Genomic DNA, 27,502 nt, shown 5'->3' on the forward strand with positions numbered 1-27,502 from the left:
TGTCTTGTATAATCAGTAACAGTTTCAGTAGCATTGTCCACATCCATCACATTGTCATTAATAAAAACACAAATTCCCCCACCCCTTTCCCCGACGCTTCACTCCAAATGAGAGAGAACGCCTCCAACTCATACAAAGTGTCCAGAATATCACGATGGAGCCACGTCTCAGTAAACGCCATGATAGATGACTCACACTACTCGTAACAGGCTGTAGCGTTGATCCGCAGCTCGTCCATTTTCTTCCTCCATGACCTCACATTGCTGAGTATCATGGAGGGTAGAGGCGGGCGGCCTGTTCCCTCTCCGTCGGAGACGTCGCAGGTACTCCCCCACTCCTTCCTCTTCTCCTGAATGTATGGTGGCCATGACACTGTACTCCACACACACATTTTAACTAATTTATCTAATGTATGAGAGCTTTAACGGCTTTCATATTAACATTGAATGAAATAAAGCCATGGGTCAAACACCAATTTTTAGAAGTTGAAACACATAAAGATATGGTACGTGGATATTTCCCTGATGATATAAAATTGTTCCATATAAAAAATATTTGGCTCAAATAGACCTTGTCATGTTTGGTCTGAAAATGAATTTAACCATGACAATTAGTCAGGATTAGTGAGCTCTTCCACAAGATCCTTCTCCTCTTTCTGAAGGGCTTCGTAGAAGGCATTTTTGGCTTTAGCTGTTGTCAGAATACGATAGAGTTCCCTCATCTGATCTTGACTGCTACGTATTGATCTGATAGTGTCATAAGATTCTTCATTGATAGCGCCCTTGTCCAGGAGGTGATCCAAGATTGGTTTGACCATTCTCACTTTCTGGATCAGCTCTTGCCGGTATGTCTTCACAAAGTCCACGCCTGAGAAGAAAGGGAGTGAAAAATGATTGAGTTATAAGATCAAGCTGTAGCTTGCGTCTGCATTATTTTAAAGATTTACAATATGATCAAAGGTTTCTGTTGTAAAGTGTGGGTTTGGAAATGGCATACATACATACACCACCAATGATGGTACATTTCAATGTGTATTTATTTGCAGGTTTGTGTACAAGTGTTCTGTGTACAAGGTGTGTGTGATATAAGTCCAGGTACAAGTACAAGGTGTGTGTGTGTGTGTGTGTGTGTGTGTGTGTGTAGGTGTGTGTGTGTGTGTGTGTGTGTGTGTGTGTGTGTGTGTGTGTGTGTGTGTAGGTGTGTGTGTGTGTGTGTGTGTGTGTGTGTGTGTGTGTGTGTGTGTGTGTGTGTGTGTGTGTGTGTGTGTAGGTGTGTGTAGGTGTGTGTGTGTGTGTGTGTGTGTGTGTGTGTGTGTGTGTGTGTGTGTGTGTGTGTGTGTGTGTGTGTGTGTGTGTGTGATAAGTCCAGTGTACATGGTATGTAATTGAGTTGATGAGGTGAAGTAGGGTAAAGTTCAAGTGGGCGGTGTGGAGGAGTCGTATTGTTGGAGATTGAGTCCTTACAGCTATTTTGTATTTTCTACAGTTTCATTGCAAAACGCTCATGCCTATTCACCTTATTCACCACGCCCACTTTTTCTCTCTTTCGCGTTAGATGCAATTGTATTTGTACTAGAGAGAGAGAGAGGCGCCGGGAGAGGGCGACCCGCTGAGAGCTCCGTAACTTCTTAGACAAATAGGCTTTTTATTTTAGTGTAAACGCGTTTTGTTTCAATTTCGTTGCTTCGATTCGCTTTGTAAATACCTATTGTATATAACAGTGTTTTTAAATAGTGTATATAGTAGCCCTAAGAAGGCGCGCCAACAAGCCACCGTTACCCAGCGTTCTCCTGGCAAATGTCCAATCTTTGGAGAATAAGCTATGTGAATTAAGAGCGCGAGCACAATTCCAAAAAGACATAGCGCGATGTAACGTTCTGTGTCTAACTGAAACCTGGCTTACTCCTGACACAACGGACCATTCTATCACTACCAGGATTCAGTGTATTCAGAGGAGACAGAGATGAACGATCCAGGAAGAAGAAAGGCGGAGGCGTTTGTTTAATGATTAACGAAAACTGGTGTGTAAACATCACTGACATTGGGAATTACTGCTCAGCAGACATTGAGTATGTAATGTTACAATGCGTGCCGCACTGGAGTCCCAGAGAATTCACGTCAGTCACCATCATGGGTGTATACGTTCCTCCACAAGCGAACATGACTGTCGCACTGAAAGAGTTGCAACGTGCCATCAGCGCACAGGAGACAAAACAACCATAAATGGCCCTGGTGGTGACTGGGGATTTTAACAGGGCAAACCTCAGAGGAAGAATGCCCACGCTTCACCAGCACATTCACTTCCCCACCCGAGGCAGAAACACACTGGACCAATGTTACTCAAATATCCGCCATGGATACAAGGCCGTCCCCCGCCCCCCCTTGGGCAAATCGGACCACGCCTCCATTCTACTCGTACCCAGGTATCAACAAAAACTGAAAAAACAGCCCCCAGCATTCCGAACCGCCCACTGCTGGTCAGACCAATCAGACGACATCCTGAGGGACTGCTTTGACCAAGTGATGTGGGAGGAGTTCAAAGCTGCAGGAGACCTGGGCGAGTATGCAGAGACGGTGTCATGCTTTATAAAGAAGTGTACCGACGACATAGTCCTCACAAAGAGAGTCAAAATAATGCCAAATCAAAAGCTCTGGGTCAACAGCGACGTCAGGGCTGCCCTTCATGCCAGGACCACCGCCTTCAGTTCTGGCACACCAGAACAATACAAGCAGGCACAATATGCCCTCCGGACCGCTATAAAAATAGCACGGAGAGATTATGGAAGGCAGCTGGAGTCAAAATTGGACACTAACAACCCCAGACACCTGTGGAGAGGACTCCATGCAGCCACAGACTTCAAAGAGGTGAAACGACAGAACACCAGCACGTCACCCACCCTACCGGACGAACTCAACGCGTTCTACGCTAGGTTCGACCCCTCTGCCAGATCCTGGATTTCCTGACAGACCGCCGCCAGGTGGTGAGGGTGGGCAACCTCACCTCCTCACCACTGACCATCAGCATAGGAGCGCCCCAGGGGTGCGTCTCCAGCCCCTTCTGGTACGACCTCTACACCCACGACTGCATGGCGACTCAAACTTCGAACACCATCGTGAAGTTTGCAGACGACACAGCGGTCGTGGGGCTGATCTCGGGGGGCGACGAGACGGCCTACAGAGAGGAGGTGGGAGCCCTGGAACAATGGTGCCAGGACAACCACCTCTCTCTGAACGTCTCCAAGACCAAGGAGATCATTGTAGACTACAGGAGGGGGGGGGGGGGCACACACCCCCCAATCACCATCAACGGCACAGTGGTGGAAAGGGTGGACAGCTTCAAGTACCTGGGAGTCAACATCCACCAGGACCTGACTTGGGCCGGCCACACCGCCACTGTTGTCAAAAAGGCCCAACAGCGAATACACGGACTCAGGCGCCTGAAGAAATTTGGGGCTAAGGCCAGAAATCCTTACGGACTTCTACAGAGGCACCATTGAAAGCCTACTGACTGGCTGCTTCACCACCTGGTACGGGAACTGTACCACCATGGACCGCAGGGCGCTACGGAGAGTGAGACGCGCGGCCCAGCACGTAACAGGATGTGAGTTGCCAGAACTGCATGAACTGTATAAACAGCGGTGCCTCAGGAGGTCCCTGAAGATCATCAAAGACACAAACCATCCCCACAACAGCCTGTTCTCCCTGTTACCCTCAGGGAGAAGATACAGGGTTCCAAAAGCACGCACAAATCGCTTGAGGAACAGTTTCTTCCCGCAGGCCACAAGACTCCTTAACATACACAAATAGTGTAGTAGCCGTACTGTACCGAACTGTAGCTGCTACCATTACGTATGTCTAATGTTTAATTGTATGTTTAATAAGGAATATGCTATTTGCACCTGTATGTCAAATACGCCGAATTTAACGCCGAGTTTAATTGTATGTTTAATAAGGAATATGCTATTTGCACCTGTATGTCAAATACGTCGAACTTAAAATGTTTAAGCACGTCTAAAGTATGCACATGACATGTGAATATGCCACTGTCTCTGACTTGTGTTCTCACTATACTGCCTTATTGCTTGTCGTGTCTCTTGTTGTTTTTGCACTCATATGCCCTGTTACATTTGTACTATGTTGTAAACGGAGTCCACAGCACAAGAATTTCACACGTGATACTTGTACCATGGAGTGACAATAAAAATCTTGAATCTTGAATCTTGAATCTTGAACTTCCGGTTCAGTGCCAGTTGGCGGCCAATTTCAAAACAAAACGCCACTATATGACATGAAGTTTACACTGCGGCCAACTTCAGTTACATGTTTATAGCATTACTGCTGCGAGGATCCGATGGCTGTACCCGGTCGGCAAAAGCACGTCGACACTGTTTTCTCACTGCCAGTACAGCAGGGGTTGACAGATACTAGCTAGTCCGACCCGTCACACAGCCAGCGCTCCCCGCTGCTCGTTAAATAGTTCCAAATAGCCGTTATTCTGATAAACTGGTCACATATTTGGAATGTTCTCATCCGAAAAAATACAGCTTTTTGGCAAGTCTAAAAATGACTACGGTAGGCGTAATCTACTTCCGTGTCTAAAACGGAAAGACGATTACAAAATGACGTAATGCAGAAGCGTCCTTATATGGGCAAAGAATAAGGTGAATAGGCTATTCATTCAATAGCTGTCTGAAATGCATCAGTCAATACTTCAAAAACACAGATAGCGGTAATTCACTCCTCAGCTTTTGTTGACGTCTTCTCAGACCAAATGCAAATAATCTGTGCGAATACATTGGACGGCAATTAAAAAACCGAACCATTTATCTGTATGGGACTATTCACAACAAATTAAAACAAACTAACCCATTTATCTGTATGGGACTATTCACACACCAAATTAAAACAAACTAAACCATTTATCTGTATGGGACTATTCACACCAAATTAAAACAAAGTAACCCATTTATCTGTATGGGACTATTCACAACAAATTAAAACAAACTAACCCATGTATCTGTATGGGACTATTCACACACCAAATTAAAACAAACTAACCCATTTATCTGTATGGGACTATACACACCAAATTAAAACAAACTAAACCATTTATCTGTATGGGACTATTCACACCAAATTAAAACAAACTAACCCATTTATCTGTATGGGACTATTCACACCAAATTAAAACAAACTAAACCATTTATCTGTATGGGACTATTCACACCAAATTAAAACAAACTAAACCATTTATCTGTATGGGACTATTTACACCAAATTTTGATTTGGTGTGAATAGTCCCATATACAGTAGATAAATGGGTTAGTTTGTTTTATTTGCTGTGCAATTTATTTCGCTTTTGGTCTGAAAATACATTTATGAAAGCTTGTGTAACAGGCACGTAACAGGAATAGTGACACAACTGATTTTCACTTCCTGTTACTTCACCTACCTTCCGACGTGCGGGTTCTTCCACCAGACGCTCCAGCCGGGGGTCCTGAGGCTGCAAGACATGAAATGAAAAAGACATGATAAATGTTTCTTTCTCAGACTGTAGACAAACCATACTTCTGTCTTCCTCATGTAGTAAAATACATGATAAATGTATCTTTCTCAGACTGTAGACAAACCATACTTCTGTGTTCCTCATGTAGTAAAATACATGATAAATGTATCTTTCTCAGACTGTAGACATACCATACTTCTGTGTTCCTCATGTAGTAAAATACATGATAAATGTATCTTTCTCAGACTGTAGACATACCATACTTCTGTGTTCCTCATGTAGTAAAATACATGATAAATGTATATTTCTCAGACTGTAGACATATCATACTTCTGTGTTCCTCATGTAGCAAAATACATGATAAATGTATATTTCTCTGGTGGTAGACATACCATACTTCTGTGTTCCTCATGTAGTAACATACATGATAAATGTATCTTTCTCAGACTGTAGACATACCATACTTCTGTGTTCCTCATGTAGTAAAATACATGATAAATGTATCTTTCTCAGACTGTAGACATACCATACTTCTGTGTTCCTCATGTAGTAAAATACATGATAAATGTATCTTTCTCAGACTGTAGACATACCATACTTCTGTGTTCCTCATGTAGTAAAATACATGATAAATGTATCTTTCTCAGACTGTAGACATATCATACTTCTGTGTTCCTCATGTAGCAAAATACATGATAAATGTATCTTTCTCAGATGGTAGACATACCATATTCTGTGTTCCTCATGTAGTAAAATACATGATACATGTATATTTCTCAGACTGTAGACATACCATACTTCTGTGTTCCTCATGTAGCAAAATACATGATACATGTATCTTTCTCAGACTGTAGACATACCATACTTCTGTGTTCCTCATGTAGTAAAATACATGATAAATGTCTATTTCTAAGACTGTAGACATACCATACTTCTGTGTTCCTCATGTAGTAAAATACATGATAAATGTATATTTCTAAGACTGTAGACATACCATACTTCTGTGTTCCTCATGTAGTAAAATACCATACTTCTGTGTTCCTCATGTAGTAAAATACATGATACATGTATATTTCTCAGACTGAAGACATACCATACTTCTGTGTTCCTCATGTAGTAAAATACATGATAAATTTATCTTTCTCAGACTGTAGACATACCATACTTCTGTGCTCCTCATGTAGCAAAATACATGATAAATGTATCTTTCTCAGACTGAAGACATACTCTACTTCTGTGTTCCTCATGTAGTAAAATACATGATAAATGTCTATTTCTCAGACTGTAGACATAACATACTTATGTGTTCCTCATGTAGTAAAATACATGATAAATGTATCTTTCTCAGACTGAAGACATACCATACTTCTGTGTTCCTCATGTAGTGACAGAAAATAGGTACAGGGACACAACACAATACCAGGCTGGGTTTTCTGACAGGTCTAGGCCTATATGTTCAGCTGAAGAAAAAGATAATTTCCAGGCAGGAGTTGTCAATTATAAATAACTTCAAATTCAAAAACCCCGCAACTGCTACAATCTGCAGTTTCCAATGTTCACAAATAAGAAATCTACTCACCAATGCCGGAATCAGGTGCAGGTAGGCTCAATTTGATGGTCACTTTGGCTGCAGAAATACAGAGAGAGAAATGTTGAATAGCGCTGAAATAATTTGATGACGGACTTCTTACCTCATCAGCAACATCTACTTCATTCTCTATCACAGAGGACTGGCCAAGATTTAAAATTCAAGTTGGTTCTCATAATGATAAAAGTCTCAGGACCACAGACAGAGAAAGAGGGGGGGGGGGCAGAGAGAGGAGAGAAAGAGGGGGGGGGCAGAGAGAGGGAGTGCAGCACAGAAAGGACCACAGAAAGAGAAAGAGGGGGGGGGGGCAGAGAGAGGGAGTGCAGCACAGAAAGGACCACAGACAGAGAAAGAGGGGGGGGGGGCAGAGAGAGAGAGTGCAGCACAGAAAGGACCACAGAAAGAGAAAGAGGGGGGGGGGGCAGAGAGAGGGAGTGCAGCACAGAAAGGACCACAGACAGAGAAAGAGGGGGGGGGGGGCAGAGAGAGAGAGTGCAGCACAGAAAGGACCACAGACAGAGAAAGAGGGGGGGGGGCAGAGAGAGAGAGTGCAGCACAGAAAGGACCACAGAAAGAGAAAGAGGGGGGGGGGGGGGCAGAGAGAGAGAGTGCAGCACAGAAAGGACCACAGAAAGAGAAAGAGGGGGGGGGGGGCAGAGAGAGGGAGTGCAGTACAGAAAGGACCACAGACAGAGAAAGAGGGGGGCAGAGAGAGAGAGTGCAGCACAGAAAGGACCACAGACAGAGAAAGAGGGGGGGCAGAGAGAGAGGGAGTGCAGCACAGAAAGGACCACAGACAGAGAAAGAGGGGGGGGGCAGAGAGAGAGAGTGCAGCACAGAAAGGACCACAGAAAGAGAAAGAGGGGGGGGGCAGAGAGAGAGAGTGCAGCACAGAAAGGACCACAGAAAGAGAAAGAGGGGGGGGGGGCAGAGAGAGGGAGTGCAGCACAGAAAGGACCACAGACAGAGAAAGAGGGGGGCAGAGAGAGGGAGTGCAGCATAGAAAGGACCACAGACAGAGAAAGAGGGGGGGGGGGCAGAGAGAGGGAGTGCAGCACAGAAAGGACCACAGACAGAGAAAGAGGGGGGCAGAGAGAGGGAGTGCAGCATAGAAAGGACCACAGACAGAGAAAGAGGGGGGCAGAGAGAGGGAGTGCAGCACATAAAGGACCACAGACAGAGAAAGAGGCAGGGCAGAGAGAGGGAGTGCAGCACAGAAAGGACTACAGACAGAGAAAGAGAGGGGGGCAGAGAGAGGGAGTGCAGCACAGAAAGGACTACAGACAGAGAAAGAGGGGGGCAGAGAGAGGGAGTGCAGCATAGAAAGCACCACAGACAGAGAAAGAGAGGGGGGCAGAGAGAGGGAGTGCAGCACAGAAAGGACCACAGACAGAGAAAGAGGGGGGGGGGGGGCAGAGAGAGGGAGTGCAGCACAGAAAGGACCACAGACAGAGAAAGGGGGGGGGGGGGGGCACAGAAAGGAAAGTCCCCACCTCTGGACTACCCTCTGATGCAGGGGTGGGCAATTATTTTTTCCGGGGGCCACATGAGAAACCCAGATTGTTGTGGGGGCTGAAAAAATAGTGTCATGCCGTAACCTCTAATTTTATCACTACATTAAAGTATAGAAAACATACTGTGCCCTTTATTCTTCAGCATGTATTACCATATAGAGAATCACTCCAAACAGACAATTTAGGCCATCTCATTCGATGTTTCTAGCTTCAGAAGAAAAATACTGTGGTTTGTCTTAGACCTCCCGGGCCAGGCAGAACCATCATGAGGGCTGTTTCTGGCCCCCGGGCCACATGGTCTGCTCTTCTTCTTCTTCTGTTTTGTGTTTTTTGTCTTTCTCTTCTTGTGTTTTATGGCAGTTGGCATATTTGATGTTGCATTACCGCCTCCTTCTGGAGTTTCCCTACATTCTGTAAAACCCGATCGAGCCGTCCTCTGCACTCTCCTCTCCACCTACCTCCACTGACCCTTGTCCTCTACTCCCACTACTTCACCACACAGGTCTGCTCTGATGTGTGTCTTCTCCTGATGTTTGTCTATCATTCTGTTCAATGGTTGATTGTGGATCAGTTTGATCTAATTGGGCTCATTCTCTGCAAAGTCAATTTCATATTTCATGCTCTTAGTGAAGTGACAGTGAAGTTATTTTGTACTCCTCCAACTACACTTTTCTTTTCATCCAGATCAACCAGGTTCAACATGTCAGCTTGCATGTTACTGTATTAAACAACATGTCAGCTTGCCTGCTAAATAAACAACAACAGTCAAATGAAATAGGCTGACAGAAAAGAAATCTGATATCCAAGTTGAAAATCTCACAATCTGTGAAGAAGATAAGTAGCACTGACAATTGATACCTCAAATGCAAACTTACTTATTATTATTACTTATGCCTTAACTCCCATATCAGAGAAATCCACTAGTACCATGAATTTGTTGACACCCTTGACCCCTTCTTTGTCACACCTTATCACCAGTCAAATGCTGCTTAATCTCAGCTGTGGCTGGTAAAGTACTGAGCACTTTTTCAGGTCACCAGCTGGTTTTCAACCAATCCATCCTGTTCTGAAACTATTGCGATGGCTAAGAAATCAATTTGACTGGTAAAGACGGTCTGAATTTGTGTAATATTTTGGTGGCAGTTGGCTGGTGGTTAGGATGTTCATCGTCTAACTAGATGGCCTGAGGATGAGTCCAATCCCTCATGTGGCTACTGAGGTGTCTCTCAAAGAGCTTCACAAAAGTTTGGGTGCCTAGTTTTCAACACATCTATTATCTATGTAGAATAACAACGGGGTACAAGTCAAAATGATACCGCCCACACTTTAGACAAGTTGTTGATACATAGTGTTGTATTATAACTACATTCATGAGATGGTGTGTCTCTGAATAATGTGCCAATTCTATGTTTTTTTCCCCCACATATTTTTTGTTACCTTCCCATCACTTACCTTTAGACAACTCCTCCACTGGGGTTAGAACCTGCTGCTCGGTCACGTGCAACCAAGCAGAGTCTTGTTTATATTGCTGCGTGATCAATTCAGCTGTGTCATGCCGGTCTGCATTCTGCAGAACATGATAAAAGCAAATTATATTTTATCAGGTTAGGGTAATTATGCAATTATTAAAGATTTGTCTCATCACATTTTATCATGGTCACTGTTTTAGATATTTGGGTCTTGCAATATTACCTAATCAGCCCAGACAACACAAGGTAATTGGTAAAACAAAATATGTTTGTCTGATATTATGCTACAGCACAGTACAGTCTGCATTTCTTCAGTGAGGTCTTTTCTCTTTTTGAACAATACCGCCCCTCATGCCCCTCCCCTCAAATAGGCTATTTCTCTCCATGACTCTTATTCCATAGCATTGATTCTCAAACTGTGGGCCGTGGAGGTACTGCAGGCGGGTAATCAAATGGCTGTAGCAGGGTCATTTTTAAAGCTACAGTGGAGATCCTGTTATCAGAAGAAACTAGAAGATCATAGGCGAAGTTTGAACTTTAAGGTTGGGGGTGCAGAAAAAATCTAAAGGAAAATTAATAACTAGGACACCAGCAGGTACATTTTCATATCCTGACTAATATGTCCAATGTTTGATCAAATGTACCTTAGAAATCAAACTCAAATCAAACAAACAAACCGAAAATTGTGTAGTTTAAACAAGTGAGAAAGTGCTAAAAGGAGAGAGCTGTGAGTGGTTGAGCACTGAACAGTGTAGCCTACGTTTAAATGTACAGCGTTGTAATTGGCTGTCATGCGAGATGCCAATACAGGCGAGGCCATTGCATCCGGCTGCCACATACCACGGTAATGGAAATTAGACCAGAATAATATTGTTTTATAATAAACATTGAAAATAATCACAGTCACACAATTATTTTACCCATTAATGTCTGATGACATTAGACCCCGGTATACGGTATTAGTTTCATCCAGGGGGGGGGGGGGGGGGGGAGTAAGCGGCCAATTGTGTTCAGTGTTTATTTTCTATCTCAAAATAATGATTCTGTTGGCTAAGATCCTGTTGTATAAATTAATGTCCATCAATGAAAACAAGTTGCAACTTCTATGTTTCAGAAAACATTATTTACATGCACAATATTGTTCACAAATGTCCTCAATAGAGACACTGCATGAAATAGCCCACGCCCATCACGGGGGAAAGCGCTCCATTCATTCCCATACACCAGCGTCATTTTCCTTGAATTAAATATAGCTAAAAGCTGTTGTGTGGTGGGGCTGCGCACACAACAAATGTAAAAAAAATCGTCAATTAACACATTGACTGCCAGCCGTTTTTTTCTTGCTGTAGGTAGCTTCTGCCAAGCCGTTTTTTGAGGATTGTGGCTCATTTTACAAGAGCCGAGGATTCTTTTCTGCTTGGAGTTTGTGAACATACAATATCTCAAAAGTACTAATAGAATGTGTACTTTCTCTGTCTAAAAGAGTTAGTTTGTAGAGTTAGTAGTTATGTAGATATTAGCCGTTGAGTACAGCATGGTTTCAGGGTCTGAGGCAGAAAGCTGAGATAATCGCAGTTTTGTGAAATTCAATCAAACAGGCAGAAAAGTCACTTTAACCATTTATTTTTGGCATCAGTGAGACATCAGACATCTGAACAATAGTTGTTTTCAATAATGGAGGAATAATACCATAATAAAATAAATAAATGTCAAAATAAATACAAAACAAGAGCAGACCACAGGTCACTCAGCTTTTTTTTTTTTTTTTACATGTTTTTTTTTTTTTTATAGGTTTTTTCGGTTCGTGATCAAACCGGTTTGGGCTCGTACACCGAATCCAGAACTGTTCCAAAATGTAATGGGTACTTCCTTGGCCCATGTTACACCCATCCACAAAGTTACATGAAAATCGGCAGGTGCTTTTTATGTATTCCTGCTAGCAAACAATCAAACAAAGAGCATCAAAAACAGGCATTTTTTTTTTTTTTTTATGACCCATGCCTACTTGTGCCACCGAGCACGGTTCCTCTCTGAGTGGTACACCTCATAGCAGCCAGCCCTGTGTAATGGGACATTACACATGACACAACATCAAAAACAGGCAGTTTTCTTTTTTTTTTTATGACCCATGCCTACTTGTGCCACCGAGCACGGTTCCTCTCTGAGTGGTACACCTCATAGCAGTCTCCCCTGTGTAATGGGACATTACACATGACACAGCATGTCTCGCTAAACACCTCTCTCTTTACAAACTCTACACCTCCTCGCTGGGAGCTTTTTTTTGCATGTGGGTGGATACTTGGCCATTACATGGCCCGCTAGATCGACATCCAGCCTGCTTGGAGGGTCCAGGTATGGTGCCCGGCCCGGCCTGGTTGCAGGTTGGTCACTGCCCTCCCCCCCAGCCCCCACCCCGCCACCCCCCACCTCCTCCCCCACCTCCACCCCCTCCACCCCAGCCCCCACCTCCTCCTCCACCCCAGCCCCCACCTCCTCCTCCACCCCAGCCCCCACCTCCTCCTCCACCACAGGTCTGGTCCATGCACCGACAACACTCAGGATGAAATCCAGCAATGTTTTACACTTTCTCTGGCGTTTAGCTGGGTGTTTAGCTTTGTACAAAACAAAGGCGTTATAAAAAGACATCTGAAACAAGTACATCACAAACTTGAATGGCCACCTGGATGTCTTCCTGGCAAAGGGATAGTAGGCAATGTTCTGGTCCAATCTGTCTACCCCATTCATGTACTTGTTGTAGTCCACAACGCACTTGGGTTTTGCGTGTGGGACCCTCTCTCTGCTGCCTTTCTGCCTCACCTGCACCGTCTCCATCGTGTCGTCGTGCATAGTGGAAACCATTTTCACGATGCGCTTGTCGCGCCAGGCCAGAACCATGGTGCCACCATTGTGGCGCATGACCGTTTCCCCCATCTTCACTGTGTGGTTGGTAACCTTCGTAGCAGGTGGCTCGCCTCTGTTCTTCCTCAGAGTGCCACAGACATGTGTCTGACACTCCAGCAGCTGTGCACACATTCCAACAGAGTTGTAGTAGTTATCCATGTATAAATGGTACCCCTGCCCTGCCAAGTCCCCGAGGAGGAACTCCACCGTCTCGCCTAGGGAGGACCACTCACCACAGTAGGGCTTCATGCTGTAGCAGTAACCTGTCTGGGAGTCACAGAGGATGTATGATTTTATCCCATACTTTATGGGTTTCTGTGGGTTGTACACCTTGAAGGCCAACCGCCCACGCCACAGGAGCATCCCCTCATCAATACTGATGTCTTGACCTGGTGTGAACATGGCTCTGAACTTTCCTAACAGGTCATTCAATACTGGCCGGACCTTGTACAACCTGTCTGCACCATCAACATCAAAATTGTTAGAGAAATGGAGGAATCTGGTTAGCAGTTGAAAGCGGTTGCGAGACATGGTTTTGTTGAAGTGGGGGGTAGCATACAGTTCATTTGTGGTCCAGTACATGGAGAGTTCAGGCTTCTTCACGATCCCAGTGAGGAAGTATAGTCCCAAGAAGCTCTTTATTTCTGCCACATCAGTGTCCTTCCACCTCCCAAGCCTTGAATGTGGCAGAGCCTCGCTCACCTGACTGATGCACTGATGTGCATAGAGATTAGTTTGTGCTACAATAGCCTGGAGCAGCTCATCGTCCAGGAAGAGCTGGAAAAAGTCCACTGGTTGAGCAGGAGCACCACCAGTATGAGGACCCGGTTCTGCAGTGAATGGGATGTGGGTTGGCTCCCAGTCAACATCACTCCACTCAGGAGGACCTGCAGGCTGAGGATGTTTCCCACTTCCAGCTCCATCTGCAAATTATAGAAATACATAATTACCATAAACTAGTGTTTTTTATATGTGTGGTACTGAATTCTGGCTGGAACCTGTGATGTGAAAATAAACCTGATTCTGAACTGTGATCTTACCCATTTTCCTGGCACGAGAGGCTGTAGCACCAGATGCTGTAGGCCTACCGCTACAGCCGGCAACGGGCTCCTCTTCAGAGTCTGAAATTCAGTAAAATGAATTGACTGACTGCTGGCTTTTGTACAGTCATAGTAATTACATTTACACAAGTTACACAAGTCATCTCAAACATCGTCTTACCACTGCTCTGTGGAGCTTCGCTCCTGGATGGCTCCCATTCGTCCTCAGAATCCGCGTCTGGAGAAGACGTGAGCTCACTCGACTCAGACTCAGTCAGCCCAGCAGCAGCAGCCGCTACATGCATGGGCTCACCCCGTTCTTCATCCGAGACCTCGGAATCGGTCTCCGGCACAAGCTCGTTTCGGACGGAAAATAAATCCAGCAGTGATCTCTGATCCGCCGATCGCTTGCGTGCAGCCGCCGAAGACCGCTTGCGTTTGGCCGGCATGGCACAAACACGCCACCCGCTCCCAACTAAACTGAAAACTGAAAATACTAACTAAACTAAACTGAAATAAAACAACTACTGCTACGACTAGATCAAACTGAACTGAAATAAGGCTAATCTACCGGCTACCAACTCGATCAAACTGAACTAGAATAAACGCTAAATACTAAAATGAACTGACGCTAAGGCTAAGCTAACTACAATGAACTGAACTACGCGCTAACTATCTATCTAAACAAAGTCTACTATAAAGACTATACTAAACACTACTACTGTACTAACAACTAACAAACTAAATCAACTACGCTAACCAACTCGCTCTAAATCTGACTCTAAATTGCTAAATTGCTGAAATTCTCTATCTATAAATCGCTATGTAATGCTATGTGTCGCTCTGTCTCAATCTTACCTACTACCCACGCTGATCAAAGGCGCCCGCCTTCCTTATATAGAAATCTTTGTTAGAGTACTTCCGGGGCAGCGGGAGAGGTCGGATCCACCTTCACCTATTGCCCAAGGGCCTCACCTAGTGGAAACCACTGAAAAAACAGTTTGACGTATCCATACGTCCTTGGCAGTGAAGCGCTGGATTTTTTTTGACGTATGCATACGTCGTTGGCAGTTAACGTGTTAAAGTTTTTTTGTACTACCGAGCAAAACAAGTAAGCCATTGAGAATTGGCGAGAAGAAAAATGTGGATCTAGCTGTCAAGGAAGTAAGTTGGAGTGTTCAACTTCCGTATATATGGGGGCATTGGTGGTGAGTGGTAAGCAATGTCGCCTCACAGCTAGAAGGTCCTGGGTTCGATTCCCACCTGGGACGCTGTGAGCGCTGAAGGAGTGCGTGCCCGTACGCATGTCCGCTCGTCAAAAGGGTTTGCAGTTTTGCAGTTTGAACAAAAGGTTTCCCCAGGTTTGTTTCTGTTTGAACAGAATCATAGCCTGTATAATCTGTTCCACCACTATGGAGCCACATTTCTGCCATAAAGGGAGAGTTCGATCAAACATAAGCATGAGCGTATGATATTGTTTGACACGCACAGATACATACTCATACTCGTGCAATCTTGCATCCCGCGCGCACAGAGGCCGCTACAACAATAATGATAATAATAATCATAATAATCCCACAGACCCCCTGCAATTATGCCAATTGACATGTCATCCAACACAATGCTGCTCACCTCCTTCAGTTGGGAGGAGGGATGGCCTGTCTCTTTGGTAGAGGGGGTGGAGAGACAGGGCTTCAGTTGGGAGGAGGACTGGACTGGTTCATTGGTAGAGGAGGTGGGGAGAAGCTGCATCTGTTGGGCCTGGCACCAGGCAGAGACAGAGACAACTGATTTAGTTTGCCTGCGTTGATTAAATGTTGGCTGAAAGAGGAGTGTAATGTAAACACTGTAAACACTTTCTGTGAAGATATTAAGTTAAAGTATGTTAGGGGAGCAAAAGTAGTGCTAAGTTAACTTTCCAACCAAATTGGGTGAGTGTTGCCCTTTCTTTTCTCCCTCGTGTCTCTCTTTTCTTTTCTTTCTTCTTGTCATGTTTGGAAGCACAAGCCATGGTGGAAACCGAAGGTTTTAAAGTAAACCATACTTTATAGATATTGGCGCAGCCCTGTCAGAGGCTGTAGCCTATTGGATAGTATCCCACGTGACACGTGTGCAGACTGAAGATTTTTCATACTTGGTGTTGCCCCCTTTCACTGCGTCACTTCGCGTCACACTATACCATGTGTGGTATAAATGGGGGCGCGACTATTGTTCATCTCCCTTTTCCTTCACAACGACTCCAAGTCGTTGAAGAAGTGAGGAAAAATGAAAAAAGCAAAAAACAACCAATGACAGATGCACCAGGTCTGTGGCAAGAGGGGATTGCATGATACCTTTGAGGAGGTCTGCCTTCGGACAGGCAGCGTTTTCAGTGAGAGCAGCTCACACATGAAACAGTCTCCCATCACAGTGCAGAGACTGTGTCACTTATTGTTCTTTTAAAGTCAACTTCAAATCTTGGTTGAGAGACAATCAAGTGTGCGACCATGCTCTATAACATCCTGACATGCTTTGTTTTATGTGTTGTATTGTTATCCCCTGCTATTTTATGTGATTTCTATTGATTTTATGAAGTGTGCGGCACGACAGGTAGCTACAGTGTCTGCTGTTCCTGTTCTAATGTATTTTATGTATTTGTATTTGTATTTGCAGTTGTCACCATCATACCTGCCCAGGGACTATTGTTGAAAACTAGCCAACATGGCTAAACTGGCACATTTACAGAAATGTTTATTAATGTGTGCTGTCCCTGTAATTTTAAACTCAATAAATGAAAAAAATGAAAATGAAGTGGCGTCAGCGGAGGACCAAAATGCGAGACTCATTAGCCAATGAACAGCCAGGAATACGTCTCGCGCTACTTTTGCATACTAAAATAAAGCTGATAATGTACAATTTGATTCAAGGGGGGAAAAACCCTTTCAGAGTACAACACAAACTGTCTATTTTGCTGCAACTCGACAGTGCTGCTTAATCCAGGACCTTACTTCCTGGAACCCTTGAGAGTAAAAAAAATGGTCCATTGGGAGTGAATGGAGATGTCGGGACTCTTCTATCTACACGGCTCTGGTCTGGACACGTGTCACGTGGGATATTATCCAATAGGCTACAGCCTCTGAAAGGGCAAAGCCAATAGAATATAAACAACAAGGTCAGTAAAAACCACACCCAGTTGTTGAAGTAAGCTGTGCATTTTGTGCATGTCTGAACCGTCCGCGCGTCCATCTGTGCTGTGTGGCATGCCTGTGTGTGTGTGCGTGTGTGTGTGTGTGTCTGTGCGCGCATGTGTGTGTGTGTGTCTGTGCGCGCATGTGTGTGTGTGTGTGTGTGTGTGTGTGTGTGTGTGTGCATGTCTGTGTGTGTACGTGCATTACTGGATTGTGTGTGTTTCGAGCCGCTCTCTCCATACCGTGCCAAAGTCTCGCCAATGAGGAAATGAATTCGGCATTTTCATCTCCAGATGTGTCTTAAAACTGTGCGTGTGTGCGTGAATGTGTCGTGCGTGTGACCGTGTGTGTATGCGTGCGTGCGTGCATCACCGACAAAAAGCTATTGTCCTCCATCCCTCTCTCTCTCTCTTTCTCTCTCTCTCTCTCTGTGCCTCTGTCTGTCTGTGCAGACCAGGGAGCTGGGGTTGGGGCCACACGCGTCGAGCCAGTCTCCCCAGATCTCTGTGAACTCCCCCAAATCTCACCATACACACACAAAGCCACTTATAGAAGTGGCTGCACCCCTTAAAAATAGATACAAAGAAAACAAAGTCACCTGCACGTTTCTGGTGTCTGAGTTTCTCCTGGTGTGCGAACCTGTGGACAGACAGTACAACGGTTGTTTGTTTGTGAGTGTGTGTGTGTGTGTGTCTCTGTGTGTGTGTGTGTGTGTGTGTGTGTGTGTGTGTGTGTGTGTGTGTGTGTATATGTGTGTGAGTGATGATGATGATGATGATGATGATAGAGATTGACAGGGTGTGAAGGTAACTCACTATCACTCCTCCTCTTTCTCTTCCATTTGTAGCGGAGCAGCAGACTGACAGCCAACAGCACAACAGCAGCAACAGTCACAGACACAGACACAGGCAAAACCAGGAAGTGACCTGGGCGAGAAGTGACCTGGGCTCTTCCATCGTGAGCTGGAAGAGGGGAGAGAGAGGCAGGAAGAAAGAGAGCATTTGTCAGAGAGAGAGAGAGAGTTAGATGAGTGGGTGCACAAAGATGAAGGGAACATAATATTTGTATTGGAATTGGTGTATTGGGTTCTTTACCACCACCTGGTGGTGATTTCAAATAGTATTGCATTCAGTGTATAGAGAGCCAAAGTGAACTACACTTCCTGCCTTTCTCTGTGTACCAGTGTCTGAAAAAATATGAATGGTGGTGAACGAGACAGACGTTACTTTCTTTATCCCGTTTGAATTGTGCCACTGGGTACACATGTAAATTTGATCAAATTAAAAGATAACTATGCATGTCGAGAAAGTCGCAGTTTGTCCTGAAACTGAAACGTAAGGTTTAGGTTTTGTCAATTGACTACGGGCCCTCACCTCACCTTGGATAGTTTAGCCACCTCTGTATTTACCACTACACCCCTGATAGTAACATTACAATAAAATAAAATAATAACATGATTTCAATAACCTAAAGACATGATTCATTAAGAACAGTGATAGAACAAAACAAAAACATGCAAAGTTAACCTCAAATTACTTTATTTCCAGAATTAATCTTTCTTAATTATTTTTTATAACTCTACCTGCTAGAGTGATTAGATGGGTTGTAGCTCCTAATGGGTTCCTGGCCTCACAGTAATATTCTCCACTGTGTTCAGATGTGATGTTAGTGATGGTGAAGGTCTGTCCTGATGCTTTTGGAGAGGTGTCATTCTTCTTGTACCAGGTGTACGTAGCTGCTGGGTTGGCATCACTGCTGCAGCTCAGAGTCACTGAAGTGCCCTCCACAATTTCACCAGAGGGACTCACCAACACTGAGGTGTTCCTGGGACCATCTGGAGAACATGGATTAACATGGATTAATGAAATAAGGATGTTTTAAACCAGTGGTTCTCAACCTGGGGGCCGGGACCCCCAGGCTGTCATTAGATACAGTAAATGGGGGGGAGGGGATGCGGGATGATTGTAAAAAAAATAAAAAAATAAAATACATTTTCTTCATTGATGATTAAATCTCCCACACCAATGATTTAATGCATTATATAAACCATAAAAACAAATTCAGTGAGTGAGTGAAATCAGTGTGTGAATGCGTGCACACTGCCGTTGGGTTGAGTAGTGGTGGGAGGGGGGGTTGCAAACCCCAGCTTAAAGTTTTTTGAGGTTCGTGGCTCAAAAAGGTTGAGAACCACTGTTTTAAACAATGACACATACTGTCATTAAACTATTAGTAGTACAGATGTAGGAGGCAACATCTGAACATTTGGAGTGAGCTTATGACTACAGGTCTGATGGTTTGAATTACAGCTAATTACAGCTAATCTCGCTCTCCCATCCATCAATATCTGCTGTCACTGTGCCCCTGAGCAAGGCACTTCATCTCCAACTGCTACAGTCATACACACTGTGGTTGTACTGGCAGCTCCCACTGAAGTGAAGTGTGAAGCAGGGCAGATCAGAAAAAAACATGCTCAGCAAAACAGTTGACATATTAAAGATGTTTGTTCGTTTGTTTGTTTGTTTGTTTGTTTGTTAGCCCCCGTTCACACAGTACGCCGAAGCAACGCTCAACCGAAGCTTTACCTACGCTGAACCAACAAAGTTTAATTTAGGCGTCCTTGTTAACAGGCGAGGCCGTTCACACCACCCGCACGCGTACCACGGTGAAGCCACGCTCACGCCAAAGCCACGCTCACGCCACGCCGAAGCAATCACTCAGGATTGACGCCGAATTTCCAAGCGTGATGCGTGAAGCCAGGCATGAAGTCAATGAAGGTTGTGGGCGGCTTCAAGGCGTGAGAGTAGGCGCTGAGAGGAAAAGAGGAGGCGTCTTGTGTGAACAGTAACGGTGCAGCCATACTTGCGCGCAGGCCTGGCGCCACGAGGGGGCCTCAGGGGGCTTAGCCCCCTCAGTTCAATTTTCGGCCCCCTCACTTGAATTTTTTTTTTTTTTTTTTTTTTTTTTTTTTAAAGAATAGTTAATCTATAAAGGCCAGTTAGGCAATGTTTGTACCTGACATGTTTAGGCTGCTGTTTCTGCAGTCTTCATCAAATTTGATCAGTTTAAGTTGATGTAGGCTACCCCCTGTAAACATAGCTCTGTTGTTACAGAATTGGCAGGGAAGCGCTATTTGCTGTGCTTTGGTTGTCACAAGGTGTCAGAGATGTAGCTATTTATTAAATTTGAACCTATGAACCCTTGAACCTCTATTAATGCCTTAATCTGCTGCTGTGAAATAAATGTTTTATTTGATTTTGAATAGTAGTCTTTCTTGTGTTATTGCGCTTTTCAGAGGTTATTATGGTTAAAAAGTCCAGAAATAGGCATAGCGGGTATATAACCTATGTTTTACGATATAAAAATATCATATTAAAAAAATAAAAAAATAAAATAAAAATAATAATAATAATAATAATAATAATCAGCCCCCTCGCCAGTTATAACAGCCCCCTCAGTCATTTCATCCTGGCGCCGGCCCTGCTTGCGCGCCGTTTGACGCATGCTGACGCCTGGCTGTATGGACGCTCGTCGCTTGGTGGGCGTGGAAACCCGGAAGCAGCAGCTAGCTCCCAAGCTAGCTGCTGCTAGATTTACTTTGCTTCTTTGAAAATTGGTGGTAGAGAGGAAGCAGAAGAGGACAGGAAGGGTAGGGTAGGACCTAGGACGAGCTCAAATTGGCTAGCTTTGTACTTTGTCAAACTCCACCCCGCCCCCTCTGTCGCCCACTGTCGCTTCACAAGCCTGCTCCGCATCGTCTGGTATCCCAGCATGCTTCGCGAGGTGATGAGCAGCGTGTTCAATACAAAGTGAATGGGCAGCAGCGTCAGCATGCGTCAAACGGCGCGCAAGTGTGGCTGCACCGTAAGGCGAACGTTCAGCTTGTGCTGCTTCAAGCTTCAGTTCTGCTTACGTTCGGCGTCCTGTGTGAACGAGGGCTTAGTTTGTTTGTTGCTTTTAGTTTCAATTCTATTGCTGAGGAGGAGAGACTTTGTACTGTATGTGAATTAGGTGTTGTGGATGAATTTCATTTTTTGTTTCACTGTATGCTATACGAGGAACCAAGATTGTCTCTATTTCAGTTAATGCAAAATAAGAAAGCTGAACTATTTTGGTCAGGAGATGATGCTTGGAATGGCTATTCAGAGATGAAGTCTTCAGTTTGGCCAGGTTTATTGGGAGAGCTTTGAAACTCAGAATGGAGAAGTTGTTTGTCTGTGTTGTCTTGTTTATGTTTGAGCTTTTTGTAGCTTGTTTGTTGATTTGTTTGTATTGTTGAACTTGAATGATTTGTCTCTTGTCAGCCCAGACAGGTTGGGCACCATGAATATGGTGCATGAGAGAAATAAAAATGTATCTATCTATCTATCTATCTATCTATCTATCTATCTATCTATCTATCTATCTATCTATCTATCTATATTATATATATATATATATATATATATATATATATATATATATATATATATATATATATATATATATATCTGTAAGTAGCTGCTGGGTTGGCATTGCCCTCCTCTGTTTCACCAGAGGGACTCACCAACACTGAGGGGTCCTTTGGAGCATCTGGAAGAAATTATATTAACATAAATAAACTTTAACATTTAGGGGACATTCACGCTATGAAAATCATGTCGAGAGCGCTTCCATTGTGCACGAAACACAACGCACGGAGCATTTTTTTTGCGCTTACATAGAGAATGAATTGCAGCAAGATGCTGGCAGCTCCAAAAACGCTTTTGGGTTGAATGTCCCCTTAGATGTGTTTTATCATGTATTTTATCTGGCTGCACCAGGTGGTGCTATGTCACATCACTGCTGCAGGTCAGAGTCACTGAACTGCCCTCCTCTGTTTCACCAGAGGGACTCACCAACACTGAGGTGTCCTTCGGAGCATCTGGAAGAAATTATATTAACATAAATAAACTTGAACATTTAGGGGACATTCACACTAAAAGCGTTTATTTTTGGGACGGTAAGATAATGACCATCCTGTGAGCGGAGGGGGCGTGTGGGAGTATATGGGATGATGAGCTCAGATAAGTATCAGGGTGCAAGCTCGTGTAGAGTTAGTAAGCACCTTAAAGTCCTTAAAGGTTCAAATAAGTTGACAGATTGAATGTGTTTGTTGCTTTTACACTAGTTGTATTTCACTCACATGTCACATTGACAGAGATGGAGGCAGACCTCTTTGTCCCCAGTTCATTCTCAGCTGCACAGTGATACTCTCCAGAGTCAGAGGACTGGATGGAAACCAAGTCAAGCTGTGCTCCTGATTTCAAAGCTTTCTGCTCTGGATCTCCATTCTTCTTGTACCAGCTGTAAGTAGCTGCTGGGTTGGCATCACTGCTGCAGGTCAGAGTCACTGAACTGCCCTCCTCTGTTTCACCAGAGGGACTCACCAACACTGAGGGAAGCTTTGGACCATCTGGAAGAAATTATAATTAACATAAATTAACTGTAAGATTAAGATGTGTTTTATCATGTATTTTATCTGGCTGCAGGTGGTGCTATGTTAGTGACACACTGTGGAGTAAACTCACACACTGAAGCAGAGGGGAAAGCCTCATATCCTTTCACAGCACAGGAATAGCTGTCTTCAGGACCAAAGCTGCCTGCATAAGAAGAAGAAGTTTCTCCCTTCATTTTCTGTCCATTCTTGTACCAGACGTAGGAAAGACGACCAGCTAGACGACAGCTGCTGTGACACTTCAGCTCTGCCTGGTTAGAGAACTGGGATCTGGTCACCTGCACCTGGAGATCTGGATCTGTGAACATGGAACAGAAATGTCATTAGACACTAAATACTCAAACACACAGTAACACTTTATTTTCATCATCATTTCCTAGAGAAATCTTACAGAGAAATGGATAGAGATGAGTTAGATAGAGTTTATATGATCATCATCAATTTGTGTCTCCCCTCATTCACAGATTAATTGGATGATGTGTTTAAAATATATAAACAAATTTATATAAAACATATTGGAATAGGAACTGCTATTTTGACTGTGTGTGTGTATGTATGTGTGTGTGTATGTGTGTGTGTGTGTGTGTGTGTGTGTGTGTGTGTGTGTGTGTGTGTGTGTGTGTGTGTGTGTGTGTGGTGTGTGTGTGTGTGTGTGTGTGTGTGTGTGTGTGAGAGAGAGAGTGTGTGTGTGTTTGTGTGTATGTGTGTGTGGTCTGTGTGTGTGTGTGTGTGTGTGTGTGTGTGTGTGTGTGTGTATGGTGTGTGTGTGTGTGTGGGGGGGGGGGGGGTGGGAGGGTGCGTGTGCGTGCGTGCGTGCGTGCATAGGCGATTCTAGGCTTTCCAAACAGGGGTTGCACCACCAAGAAGGTAATAGGACACCGACTGGGGGCTATCTAGGCTATCAAAGACATTTTGTCAATTTTAAAGTAAAATGCATTAATCTGGTGCACTCTGAGAGCAAAATGAAGAGGCTAGATATGATATAACTTGTCGCAGAACATCAATTTTGGTTTATTTTTATTTTAAAAGTGGAACTGTATTCCTTCTGGTTTTCTTCATTGTTCATGATTTTGTGGAAAATATTCACTAAAGAGTTTATAGTGAATGCTGCTATTAACTTGTGTTTACTTTTGCTACTGAACCAACATCAGGACATCCAAGCAAGTTCTGACAGAGAGCAATGCCATTGGACCCATTGGACAAACACATTTGCATATCTCCCAGCATGCATTGTTCCTTCCAAACTTTTGACCACAAAGTAAAGTAACCAGTGTGAGTGGTGGTGAGTGGAAATAATCATTAGCCTATTCTTAGTTAAACAAGCAGTTTTGGAACATTAAATAAAGATAAATAAAAAAAATAGACTATGACTCCACACCCTAAGTGATACACACATGTTATGAGAGTGCTATATATACCCCTCACACACTAATATCCGTTCTAGTGTAGAATGGTTACCTCCTTGCTCTGCTCTCCCCTAGAGTGCAACGGACAAACAACCATGTCCAACCCCTGTATGCAGCAGAGCGCCTTCGCCGCAACTATCGTTTATATGTCAACATAAAATAAAAAATCATCTGGCCACTAGGGGTTGCACGTGCAGCCAGTGCACCAACGTACAATCTGCGTGCATGTGTGTGTGTGTGTGTGTGTGTGTGTGTGTGTGTATGAGTGAGTGAGTATTAATTAATACACAGGACAAGATGTTACTATCCCTTGTGCCAAAATCCGAGGAAAAACACATTTAGAAGCCCAATCCAGAATAAAACAAGCTAACAGGCTAACAAACTAATAAACAAGACACAAATCACCAGTTACCTACCCTAGCCAACAGCAGTATGAAGCATGTCATTGGGGTTTTCAAGTGGGCACCTTCCTTCACCGACGTTTCGTTAAGTTAGGCCCACGACACCTCAAGAAGGCTTAACGGTGTAATCCAGCGTCCTGGAAACACCCCCCTCCATGCTACCACCGCACAACTGCATATTACCTCACTATCTAAGCCTAGCTATCCAGGTCGATTCGGTATGACATTCCTGACTACACCACCACTGTCAATGATTCAGCCCTGTTGATGCGGACCGTTAATCATGACCACCAACAAACAATCCCTAACTACACCACCACTGTCAATGATTCAGCCCTGTTGATGCGGACCGTTAATCATGACCAACAAACAATCCCTAACTACACCACCACCGTCAATGATTCAGCCCTGTTGATGCGGACCGTTAATCATGACCAACAACAAACAATCCCTAACTACACCACCACTGTCAATGATTCAGCCCTGTTGATGCGGACCGTTAATCATGACCAACAACAAACAATCAATCTGACCTTAGCGAGCTCCCCAGCTAGCATGTTTCCTCCTTATCCACAGCCATTCACTTGCTCGTTCTGCTGCCTGAGACATGTTGCTAACCGCAAGTTTCAGGCTGCGTCCCCGAATGCCCAACTCAGTTAGTAAGGCAATAACGGACTTTGCCACAAAACCACGGCAGCCCACCTCTACAGGCCGCACTCGAGCCCTCCAACCTCGCTGCTCTGCCTCTGCTGCCATTTCAGCATACCTAGCTTTCTTGCGCTCATAAGCCTCCTCAACTCGATCTTCCCACGGGACTGTGAGTTCGATAAAATAAACTCTCTTCTCTACCTCAGACCACAGTAACAAGTCCGGACGTAGCCGGGTGCTAACTATATATGCTGGGATGACTAGCTGTTCATTCAAGTCAACCCTCATTTCCCAGGCTCCACCTACACTTAGCTGCCCTAACTTGTGCCTGACCTTAATTGGTCTAATCTTTTCTCCCTCACGTACAAATTTGATCTGTCTATTCTCTTTGCTAGCAACTAGAGAATTTACTTCTAGCCGCTTTTCCTCAACTGCAGCTGCCAAACATTTCAACACCTGGTTGTGACGCCAGGTGTATCGCCCCTGGGAGAGACTGACCTTACACCCTGACAGTATATGCCTCAATGTACATACACTAGAACACAACGGGCAGGCACCATCCTCGCCCAACCACTGATTTAAGTTCTGGGGAGATGGCAGCACATCATAAGTAGCCCCTAGAATAAATCTAATTCTGCTGGCCTCCATGCTCCACAACTCTCTCCACTTCAACTTTCTCTTCTCTACACTCTCCCAGTTCACCCACTGTCCTTGCTTTGCCTGCGACACTGCCTTAGTACATCTTACTGCCTCCTCTTGCCTATGTACTTCTTCAACTACCATCTTCCTCTTTTCTATTACTGATGCCTTGTTCCACACAGGTTTCCCTATGCACAACCCTAAGCCTCCACGCCCATGCTGCACCTGACCTATGATATCCCTGTGTCTAAGAGCTGACTGTGCTTGCTGTACTGCCTCCTTTGGGTTCCACTTCCTCCCTGTTTTAACTGTGGGCGCTACACTCCTAACCACTGGATCCTTTGACTGAGTCAGAGTCATTTCCAGTCTAACCTTAGCACACTTGAACTCCTCTGTCAGGCTAGATAATGGCAATTCCAATATGCCTTTCCCATATAAGGCTACACTGCTTAGGCAGCGTGGGACTCCGAGCCATTTTCTAATGAATGAGTTAATCATCCTTTCTAGCTTTTCTACCTTTGAAAGGGGAACCTCATACACTGTCAGTGGCCACATCAACCGAGGCAACAATCCAAACTGCAAACACCACAACTTTAACTTTCCTGGGAGCCCTGACTTGTCTATACTTGAAATACCTTGAATCATTTCCTGCCTCACCTCCTCAAACTGTCCCTTATCACTGAGACTTGCATCATACCATCTTCCCAAACTCTTGACTGGTTTCTCTAACACTGTAGGCACCACCTCATCATTTATAACAAACTTCTTACCTACTACCCTCCCTTTAATGATTGAAATACTCCTGGACTTACTTGGCTTCACTTTCATTCTAGCCCACTGCAGATTACTATTTAACTTATCCAACAATCTGCTAGTACATGGAGCGGTTGACGTCATAGTCGTCATGTCATCCATGTATGCCCTAATTGGAGGGAGCCGCAGCCCTCCCTGCAGCCTTTCTCCACCCACTACCCATTTTGAAGCCCTAATAATGATCTCCATTGCCATGGTAAAAGCTAATGGGGAAATTGTACACCCTGCCATAATGCCTATCTCCAGCTGCTGCCAAGCTGTAGTGTACTCTGCTGTGGTAAAGCAGAGTTGAATATCTAAGAAGTAGGCTTTAACTAAGCTCTTTATACTACCTGGCACTCTAAAGAAATCAAAGGCCTCCCATAACAGACTATGCGGCACTGACCCGAAAGCATTAGCCAGGTCCAAGAATACTACATGCAGGTCTCTCTTCTCACGCCTAGCTGACTGGATTTGGTGCCAGATCATGCTGGTGTGCTCTAAGCACCCGGAGAAGCCGGGAATTCCAGCCTTTTGCACCGAAGTATCTATTAGCCTATTCTTTTCTAGATAACTAGACAGCCTCTGTGCCACAACACTAAAGAAAACCTTCCCTTCAACATTAAGTAGACTGATAGGTCTAAACTGACATATCTCTAACGAGTCCCTTTCTTTAGGAATGAAGATTCCCCCTGCTCTACGCCATGCCTTAGGAATAACCTGCTTCTTCCAGACTACCTTCATCAGCTTCCATAGAAACTGCAACACATCTGGAGCACTCTTATACAGCCGGTAGGGGACTCCATTAGGACCCGGGGCTGAAGAGGCCCTTGCACGTCTCACTACTTCTTGAACTTCTTTCCACCTTGGTGGGCTATCATCACACTGGCTCTCTATTTCACCAATAGGTGGAATATCAGCTGGGACTGTCATCTCTCTAAACCTTTCCCTATCTTTGT

At 44.5% G+C, this 27,502-nt stretch overlaps 1 protein-coding gene across 1 annotated transcript in view; it reads right to left on the reverse strand.

Annotated features, from left to right (window-relative positions):
• Positions 1–610: 610 nt before the first annotated feature.
• Positions 611–27,502, reverse strand: part of LOC310775879 (uncharacterized protein) — a gene marked incomplete at both ends in the record, with an annotated part of 89,337 nt that continues 62,445 nt past the window's right edge. Inside the window, 6 exons of the mRNA XM_083636005.1 lie at positions 611–867; positions 2,083–2,095; positions 5,452–5,502; positions 15,650–15,778; positions 17,783–17,823; positions 18,000–18,146. Coding sequence (XP_083492131.1) covers positions 611–867; positions 2,083–2,095; positions 5,452–5,502; positions 15,650–15,778; positions 17,783–17,823; positions 18,000–18,146 — 638 coding nt within the window. The remainder of the gene's footprint in view (positions 868–2,082; positions 2,096–5,451; positions 5,503–15,649; positions 15,779–17,782; positions 17,824–17,999; positions 18,147–27,502) is intronic.

The sequence above is a fragment of the Poromitra crassiceps genome, assembly GCF_964638095.1.
Source record: "Poromitra crassiceps genome assembly, chromosome: 4".
Classification (NCBI taxonomy): domain Eukaryota; kingdom Metazoa; phylum Chordata; class Actinopteri; order Beryciformes; family Melamphaidae; genus Poromitra; species Poromitra crassiceps.